Genomic DNA, 9,630 nt, shown 5'->3' with positions numbered 1-9,630 from the left:
ACACGTAACATTAACAGGTGGTGCAGCTTTTACATATTTCGGTTATTTTAACGCAATAAGCGTAACGTAAACGCCATAAAGAGCAACTTAACGCTGTAAAGCTTCAAGGTCTGTAAAGCCACTGTTAATTCCATATCATTCCATATCGATATACTCTAATTTGCGTCGGCTTAGTGAGGAGCAATTCTGTTAAATATAGATAGTAGCCGCAATATTACATTCAAAAGCTAGTAACAATCATATAAAAATTAACAGAAAAAGTTGTCGAAATTACCGTAAGTATGATGACAGTTACTGAAATTTCTTAAACAAGAATTATCTCGGCGAACAGTAAAAAGATTTCGAAGATTAAAATAATTATTACAGCACACAGAGCTTATGCATTTATTTATAAACATTAGAAAATGTTCGTGATCATAAAAGTTATGAACACTAAAGGAACTACAACTTAAAAACAAGTAAACTATTTTAACGATTGGTATTTGATTCTGATTTCGATTGAATATATCAGATATTCGATCAGAAATTCCAATCAAACTCATTTCAAATGAACATATAATATCATATAATCGAATAACAGTTGACTCTGTGTTTTGTTGGAGCTGTGATTTTATGCTGCGGAAGGAGCGGGCACACACTCACGACTAGTGACCGTGCCTCCCAATCGTGCCTGCACACGATCTCTTAACTCAGTGTAAATATAGTATTTTGTCGGGAGAACTCTGACGTTCTGCGTGCGTTGATCCATTTATTTGCTTATTAGTCTTTGGCAAAAATTAAATTATATTGGAATTTCGTTTAAATCTAATTTAGAAGACGTAATTATAAGGTATTTATCAAAATCGTCTGAAATTAATCAAAATATTTGCATATAAGTTTCAAGACATGCATGTGCAGGCATATGTGTATACATATAAAAAAGTAGACAACTGTAAACCGTTGATACACATGCACATAAACATGTGTACATACATACATACACACATCCATACATCCGTATCTATTTGTAGAGGAAACTGTCAACAGAGCATTCGCCTGTCAAATAATAATTTTGTTTACACTCCAATTTTTTAATTTGAATAGCTCTGATTAAAATGGCACCGAAGAAACACAATGGCTTTATGATGTTCGTCAATGAGTGGAGAAAAACGAATTCGGAAGGCCGCAAAATGACCATGGCCCAAGCAGTAAGCAAATGCGGCGATATATGGAAGGTGAGTACTACAAACTATCAAATCAGAGTTAATATCTCTATATATGAATATGATTGTGTGTAGAATATGAATGCGCAACAGCGAGGACCGTACAACGTGTCCGCTAAAGATGCTGACGTGACAGCGCGTTCAAAAGTGGAGCGCCTTAATTGCCATGGCCAACCGTTGTCCGTGGTGAAGCGCGAGGAGATGGAGGCAGCTGAGCGTGAAATGCGAATGAAGCGCACTACAGAGCGAATGGTATTGGATGGCAAGGAACAGCATGGTAAGCTCATGAGGTATATTTCGTTTCTATTCCTGATTATGCTGTTTGCTCCTCTACAGATCTGGAGAACACCAAGTTTATTTTTGTTGCCTTCAACTACTTTTCGAAGTCGGTTACAAATGATATTTATATTCCGGCAGAGTTTGCTGCTTGTCAGTTTTCACTGAAGTCGGGCAAGTGCTCGCTGTATAGCTCGCACATCAATCCTGGTGAGTTTGTCGCTGATCTCTCTATGCAGCCGATCGCTAAGGTTCAAATCTGGGTTTCGAACTCTTAGGTCAGCTTATTTTCGGACAGGGCAGCGAGACGAAGCACCACACGATGAATACGCATCAATTGCCGCTGCCGCCGAATGCTTTAGGTGAGTCGGACATAGGCAGACTCTATGCGAACATTGTGGAGTATTTGCGTAGCTGTAACTCGGATGCCAATCCCAACAACTCGTTCGTTGTATTCACGAGTACCGAGCTGATGGACATAGTCAAGGGCTGTTTTCGATATCTGGAGAGCGACAGCGAAGAACCGTTGGCTACAGTTCACATTTACGATATACAATATCTGCTGTATGTGCTCAAGAAGGAAGTTATGGACGTTGCAGATCTTCCCAGCGAAAAGATCAACAAGAGCATCACAGATAACCTATTTATCAACGATTTCTTTGAGTACCACGCTGGAATCTCGTGTCAGGTGGAATAAGAAGATGAATATTGCGCCTTTGCCTTAATTATAGCTTTGTATATATTTTCAGTTTCATGAGGATAACGATCGGGGCAAATACTGCGCGCAGTCAAAAGTTAGTCGTTGGTGTTATCTCTTTAGCGACTATATGTGCGGCGACCTGGCTATCAAACCTCTGCCAGGCAAGCACATGCCCCCCAAGCAGGAGGCGAAGTTCCGGGTAGCTAATCCAGAAAACACCTCCATTATAACTAACAAGGCGGGGTCAAGCGGAAACACCACCTACGACTCATTTAACTCGCTTCATTCCGCTGTGAAGCACGAGATATTTGATCACTCGGCCTTCTCTGCCAATTTGAATGGAACTCAAGATTTTCCCAGCCTTGGTGGTCGCAAACCCAGGTCGAATCGTGGTCCCTTAGCCAAGGGTCTTGCTTCACGTGATGCAAGAAGCGTTTGGAATGTTCCTTCGTCCAATTGTAGTGTTAACGATTTAGAAGACGCATTTGATATGCCGCGTCGCTAAGCAGATATTAGCTCTAAGCATACTCAAATACAGCCATTAATCTCGTTGAAGTTAACCATTCGTTGTCCTCTTGTATCAGCCCTTAATAAGGTATTTATTTTTTTATTTCATCAATTGAAGCTTATGAAGTGGAAATGGAAGTGGAAGGCGTGGTTAACGTGAACAATACAAATCCAAAATGGCAACAATTTACCTGCTCGAACAGGTTAATTGCCCCTCGCTGAGAGAGAGCGAGAAGGCAGACACGTTCAATCCGTGTATCTTACATGGATGCATAATGCACATTTTTGTATAAAGATGAATTCAACAAATTAAGCTGGGCACCCACCGGTTGGGCGCTCCCTGGACTGAGCTTAAAATCTAGAAGACGCACTGGGCTGGTGCTTAAATTACATTGTATAGAGTTTTGCAACAACAATCGGCAAGCCGATCGTGCATGAGCGACAGTGCAAGCAAAGCGATGGCCACGAACAGTGTCAAACCGTGGCGAGAGGCACTCGTTAACCTATATATGTATATATTTATATGAATATACATATATATATATATATATATATATATATATATATATATATATATACATTACATTATATATGTGTGTATTTAAGCAAACTCATTTCAAATTAAACAAATATATATATGAAACACGATGGCCAATAGTAATATAAATATATATATATATATATATCTATAAATATATATATATATATGTGTGTGCGTGTTTATATATATACTTCCATTGCTTCCAGCGCTTCCATTGGTAGCTGTTTACTTTCTGTAGTTGTACAACACTATTTTAGTAATAGGATCAATTTGAATGGGATATTTTACCAAATATAGGCAAGTGCTTATTTTCGGACCTTGCTGAGTAAATTTGCCCCAAGAGTTAAAGCCAAGTTGAAATGTTAACTGTATTTGTAGAATATTGTTACATAATTCATTAATAATTTCTCTATTGTATTCATAAATGGAGCACGTTCAAATTTGTTGTGGCAACACTTTTAAAAATCATGTGTACATCGGTTCGTACGCATAGACAAGTATATAGATATGTTTGCATATGTATGTATGTACGTATATGTAAATGTATGCAATATAGTCATTTTGCATTTGTAATTGGAAATCGTCCTCAATGTCGAAGATCGGTAGAAATCAAACTGATTGTATACCAGATATTTTTGAGCTGTTGCCAATTCGCGAATACCGTTGCGAATTTGATTGCGGCAAGGTGTTTAAGAACCGTAGTCCCTACGAGTTGCATCTGCAGAAGAAACATGGTGTTGATATCCAGGAAAATGTAAGCCAGTCCTTTCGATGTCCTGTAGGCGACTGCGATTACGTCGGGGCACGTCTTGGTCTGCTACGTCGGCACTATCAGAGCCATCATATGGAGAAGAAATACGAGTGCAGTGCCTGTAATCGTAAATTTCTCTTGGAGTCGCGATTCCTGAAACACAGATGCGAAGAGCAAATCTACAACTGCCACAATTGCCTGAAGTTCTTCCACTTATTGAGCATGCGAAATAGACATGTCAAGCGTTGTGTTAAGAGATCTTTTACTCCCATCCCATCCCACCCTATCAGCAAGGCAGAAAGCTTAGAGAAAGGTATAAGAAGTAACTCATTAATTTAAGAAACCCATACTATATCCATATGCATGTTTTCTAACACTAGTTGGCGAGAGTGTTCATTGTGTGGGCTCCCAAACAGACGACGAATTAACTATCGATGAATTCGAACAACTGCTACAAAATATTGAAAATAAAGTTGTTAAGGATCCCGCATTGATCGAGGAATTGGCAGCTTTAACCCCGCTGCTGCAGAGCTTGCAGTCTTAACTTAGCTTTAACCTACATAATTGCTATGGATTAAGCATAAGTTTTACTTTTAGCATCGTTTTTATACATTAAACCAAGTAAAACTGAAAATTTAGTTCCGGATCGTTCTGTTATTTCAATAAATATCCTAAGTAAATTTTAAAAAAATTAATTTAATATCAATTTAATAAAGTATTGAATTGTTGAAATATTATCTAAGAAAATTATGTAATATTTAGTAAATCGTGATTTTTATTCAGTAGATTCATTGGAGGATTGCCACTAATCATGAAACGCAGCAAAAATAATTGTGCATATTGGTACTTCCTATACGCAATCAATCTTTTTGGTTGGTCCCCATATTTTTGGTTTGAATGTGTTGAAAATGTTTGTTCCTGATGTTCAATCTGTGTATTGCATGATAAAGATCTAAAGAGCAACGCCTTTTATTTGGAATTCAAATAAAATATGATCATTCTTCTTCCAAAGAACCATAATAATAACCAAATAACATAACCGATTTAAGATTTACATGCACAGCTAAATTTAGTTCAACATCTGTAAGCAAAGTTAATTTATCGAGAACTTTCACAGGACAGCTCTTACTTTAAGATATTTATCGAGTACTTCGTACATACATAGTTTAGTTTTGTTTTCCGCCGTTATAGGTCTTATTTTCTCAACTAAAATGTCCTTGCACATTCCACTGGCAGACACCATTTGAATATTGTTGAAATAAATGCTAGGTAACAGTGCCAAATGAGTAACGAGCGCCAAATATCTAAAATATACGTTAAAAATGTTTACTAAAACCAAAGTGAAATTTCGCTCAAAAGTTTAATGCCGTTACACGATTAATACATATTCAACTGTATATGTCTAAATACTTGAAAATAATACCATTTGAAGATATATCGTTAAATAGCTGGAAAATACTTTTAAAAAATAATACGTAGTAAATCGATTCGTTTATTCGTCTTAAGAATCTAAAAATGACTTTAATCAACAAAACATTTAGTTTATTTTATTTGTGATGTCACACTGTTAAGTTAGCGAACTGATACAGATATGTTAACGTATTTAACTGGCTGTCAGACTGTCAAGAGACAGTCAACGGTTGCTCAATTCAAAGTTAAGTGATATATATGTTTTTTTTTTTAAAAAGCAAGTTAACTGATTATTTTCACCACTTCACAACAGAAATAATTTATTGAAAGAACTGCATGAATTTGCAAGAGGCTAAAATACGATTAGCAACACTTTTATTCGATTAATAACATTACAGTCAAATGTTAAATAAACTGTCGCTGTTAAACTAAATGACAACGAAAGCCATCAACATTTTTCGGCATCCCTGGTCGCATACAGTGCTAGTGCGGGTGTTTTTGTGCAAATAACTCAATTTGCTATATATACAGAGCCAATAAGAAATAGTAAGCCACTAAAGCAAGAGAAATGGCGCAACCACAAAAACCAGACTACGAAAACAGTGAGTTTTATTCGTTTCTAAAATGTCCATAAAAGTATTGAAAAGGTGACAGCAATGACGCCGAAAATGAGTCAGCCGGCAACGGTAAAAACAGCGGAAGCACTTTGATATGACCATAAATGGAATTCACATATTCATCGGCGCAGCGTAGCCGCTGAGTTGTTTAGATAAACTAAGTGCGGGAAGCAGGGGGAAACCCTTGACCCGGTGAAAGCATACTAAACCGGCTAACCAACCGGCGGCCGCACCCTGTTCTCTTTCTACCTTACGACAGTTGCCATTGTACGTTGATTTTCAAATTTATTTTGAATTTTTACAATTTTTGCAGAAAATATCTATGCAACGCTGCCGCGCACTCAACGTGGCCAACCCATTGTTTTGGGTGCTGATCCCAAGGGCAAGAACTTTTTGTATACCAATGGCAATTCGGTGATAATTAGAAATATTGAGGTAAGAACATTTAATATCTTCAAGAATTGGGCAAGAATAACAGCACAAAATATGAGACGCCTGCTCCAAAAAGCAAATATTGTTTTATTTTTGGACAGCGCGCGGCAGCTGCAATTTTCAAGCGTTATTTTCCACTTGACAGCGATCATTCTATTTGCATGGATGTGTGTGTGTCGGCTGTTCTATATTTATTTGCCACATATATATCTGTACTTGTATGTATGTCATATATGCATGCATATATATTGTACATATTGCTCTAGCCGGCGCGGCTTATATTCACAAAAACAAACACACAGAAATTTCTCTCACTCTGCCTCTTTCTTACTCTCTCTTTATCTGTCTCTTGTTCCACTGCCCACGCAACATAATTATGATGTCGTTCTGTTGCTGCTGCGGCTGGTGCTGTTGGTATGGGTGCTGTTGCTACTGCTTCTCCTCCCAAACAAATTTGTTTGTAAATATTAATTTATTAATTTTGTTGAATTTTCTTATTTTTGCGCTTTTCTTGATTTGCCTCGTCACGCTCCGATTACCATCATCGCCTGTCCAGAATCCAGCGATTGCCGATGTCTACACGGAACACTCGTGTGCAGTGAATGTGGCTAAGTATTCGCCCAGTGGCTTCTACATTGCATCCGGCGGTAAGTTTCAACAATGCAACCAGCTGTAAAGAAACCTTAAAAAAAAACCATCAACAACTATTGCCCTGACTCACGTCAGCTGTCAATCCAACATTACCAGTCAATATGGAATGGCCGACTATCTTATCGCCTGCAAAAGAAATTGAAACTTAAGAGAAAAAAGAAACAAAGTTATTTAGAAGCCATACCCCAACAGCTTTTTTCGATCATAAGCGCTAAAGCCAAACATTAAAGTAACTGTTATCTAGCTTTTCCTTTGATGTTATCTTGTTTTGAATACACCCATACATTTGTCTATCTGTACATATGGTATTATCTGTAATAACTGGAAAACTGATTAGAAATGTGCTTTTTATATAATATATAAATGAATAATATGAGTTAACTTAAAATATTCTCTTCTCGTTTCTCAGATGCTTCGGGCAAGATTCGCATTTGGGATACAGTTAATAAGGAACATTTGCTGAAGAATGAATACCAACCGATTGCAGGACCTATCAAGGACATTAGCTGGTCAGCCGACAATCAGCGCATGGTTGCCGTTGGTGAGGGACGCGAGCGTTTTGGCCATGTCTTTATGTCCGAGACAGGCACGTCTGTGGGTGAAATTAGTGGGCAGTCCAAACCCATTAATTCAGCGGACTTCAAACCAACCAGACCTTTCCGTATTGTGACTGGTATGTAATGTAATGTACAATATATTTCTTGTCTAATCCATGAAATTGCAGGCAGCGAGGATAACACAATTGGCATTTTCGAAGGCCCACCTTTCAAGTTTAAGATGACTAAGCAGGACCATTCGCGCTTTGTGCAAGCCGTACGCTACTCTCCGGATGGTAAATTCTTTGCGTCGGCAGGCTTTGACGGCAAAGTATTTTTGTACGATGCAACCAGTTCGGATCTCGTTGGCGAATTCGGCTCGCCAGCGCACAAGGGTGGCGTTTATGCGGTCGCATGGAAACCGGATAGCACTCAGCTTCTTACATGCTCGGGTGATAAGACTTGTCGTCTCTGGCAGGTTGAGTCACGTGAACTGATCAGCGAGTTTGTCATGGGCAATACCGTGGACGATCAGCAGGTGTCGTGCCTGTGGCAAGGAGAGCATTTGATAACCGTTTCTCTTTCGGGAATTATTACTTATTTGAATGTGGAGGATCCAAGCAAACCATTGCGAGTGGTCAAGGGCCACAATAAGCCAATTACAGTGTTGGCCTTAAGTGATGATCGCAGCACTATTTATACGGGCAGCCATGATGGCATTGTGACCAACTGGAATTCCGGTAACGGTACTAACGATCGCATCACCGGTACTGGTCATGGCAATCAGATAAACGGCATTGCCGCTTGGGATGAGTTTGTCTATACCTGTGGAATTGACGATAGCCTACGCCAGTTCAGTGTCGAAGGTAACAACTACACCGACTACGTAGTCAAGCTCAATTGCCAGCCTCGCGGCTTGGCCATCTTGCGTAGTGAAAACATTATTGCTGTGGCGTGCATTAAGGATATTACCTTGGTGCAAGGTCAGAAGAAGATATTCTCGCTGCCCATCAAATACGAAGCCAGTTCCATCGCTACAAATGCGGACACTTTGGAAGTGGCTGTCGGCGGAGATGATCAAAAGCTGCATATCTATTCACTTAAAGACGGTACATTGGAGCTGAAGACTGAAATAGACCATCTAGGCGCTGTCACCGATGTAGCATATTCTCCAGATCAAAAGTATTTGGTTGCTTGTGATGCTCATCGTAAGGTTGTGCTGTACTCAGTGGAGGAATATAAGGTGAGAGAAGGTACCTTTAATATACGATTTTAATGTAATCCATTTACTTTTGATTTTGTAGCCGGCTCACAACAAGGAATGGGGCTTCCATAATGCGCGTGTCAACACTGTGGCCTGGTCACCTAATTCGCTTCTGGTAGCCAGTGGTTCACTTGATACTACCATTATTATTTGGTCTGTGACCAATCCAGCCAAGCACACCATTATCAAGAGTAAGCCAGAGTTAACTGTTTTGCTATAAGTTAAGTAACACCTTTTTTTTCTCGCTTAGATGCGCATCCTCAATCGCAAATTACGCGCCTTGTGTGGCTGGACAACAACACTGTGATCTCCACTGGTCAGGATTGTAACACCAAAGTCTGGCATGTTGAAACTATTTAAACTATGCCAATAGAAAACAGAGCAACGAAAAAGGCGCAGCCAGCGCATATTTTTATACTTAATCAGGAAGTAGGAACGAAGAAGAGAAACGGATCCATTTAAAATCCCATTTAATTGCCGCCGAGTTCCTATTTAGGCATCATCTTTGATATCAGCTTCATTTCATTTAAGTGCATGTATTTTTTACATTTAGATATTTATAAAATGCACTCATTTAGTCCTCTAAGTTTAAGGTCAAAAGTTTTTTTGCTAATCATATCATTGATGAAGCCTTTCTGTTTGAAACACTTGAATATTTAAACCAACCCCACTTCATTATGCTTGTATGTGTTTTAAACCAATTTTTGATACTTATACAGCTGAAATACAGTTGAAACATATGT

General features: G+C 38.8%; 3 protein-coding genes across 4 annotated transcripts; all 3 read left to right on the top strand.

Moving 5' to 3' along the window:
• The first annotated feature begins 700 nt into the window (after positions 1–700).
• On the top strand, positions 701–2,737 carry LOC111599796 (protein maelstrom). 2 transcript variants are annotated; one of them, XM_023315572.2, is made up of 6 exons: positions 701–829; positions 1,084–1,214; positions 1,278–1,479; positions 1,539–1,688; positions 1,757–2,166; positions 2,228–2,737. In XM_023315572.2, the coding sequence occupies exons 2-6, from the start codon at positions 1,095–1,097 to the stop codon at positions 2,681–2,683; spliced, it is 1,338 nt and encodes a 445-aa protein (XP_023171340.2). In that variant the 5' UTR covers positions 701–829; positions 1,084–1,094; the 3' UTR covers positions 2,684–2,737. The 2 variants fall into 2 exon arrangements, with proteins under 2 accessions (XP_023171340.2, XP_023171341.2); XM_023315573.2 differs by lacking the exon at positions 701–829 and having other exon boundaries at positions 995–1,214.
• A 1,078-nt stretch (positions 2,738–3,815) lies between these two features.
• On the top strand, positions 3,816–4,521 carry LOC111599790 (zinc finger protein 684). Its single transcript, XM_023315565.2, has 2 exons — positions 3,816–4,290; positions 4,358–4,521. The coding sequence occupies exons 1-2, from the start codon at positions 3,816–3,818 to the stop codon at positions 4,519–4,521; spliced, it is 639 nt and encodes a 212-aa protein (XP_023171333.2).
• A 1,254-nt stretch (positions 4,522–5,775) lies between these two features.
• Positions 5,776–9,588, top strand: LOC111599779 (actin-interacting protein 1). The gene is made up of 7 exons (XM_023315549.2): positions 5,776–5,989; positions 6,318–6,439; positions 6,993–7,083; positions 7,497–7,760; positions 7,812–8,866; positions 8,928–9,078; positions 9,138–9,588. The coding sequence occupies exons 1-7, from the start codon at positions 5,956–5,958 to the stop codon at positions 9,245–9,247; spliced, it is 1,827 nt and encodes a 608-aa protein (XP_023171317.1). The 5' UTR covers positions 5,776–5,955; the 3' UTR covers positions 9,248–9,588.
• The last annotated feature ends 42 nt before the right edge of the window (positions 9,589–9,630 follow it).

This window comes from Drosophila hydei, unplaced genomic scaffold (genome assembly GCF_003285905.1).
Source record: "Drosophila hydei strain 15085-1641.00,03,60 unplaced genomic scaffold, DhydRS2 tig00000001-arrow-pilon, whole genome shotgun sequence".
Classification (NCBI taxonomy): Eukaryota; Metazoa; Arthropoda; class Insecta; order Diptera; family Drosophilidae; genus Drosophila; species Drosophila hydei.
The sequence above is the reverse complement of the archived record's forward strand: the minus strand, read 5'-3'. Positions and strand labels throughout refer to the sequence as shown.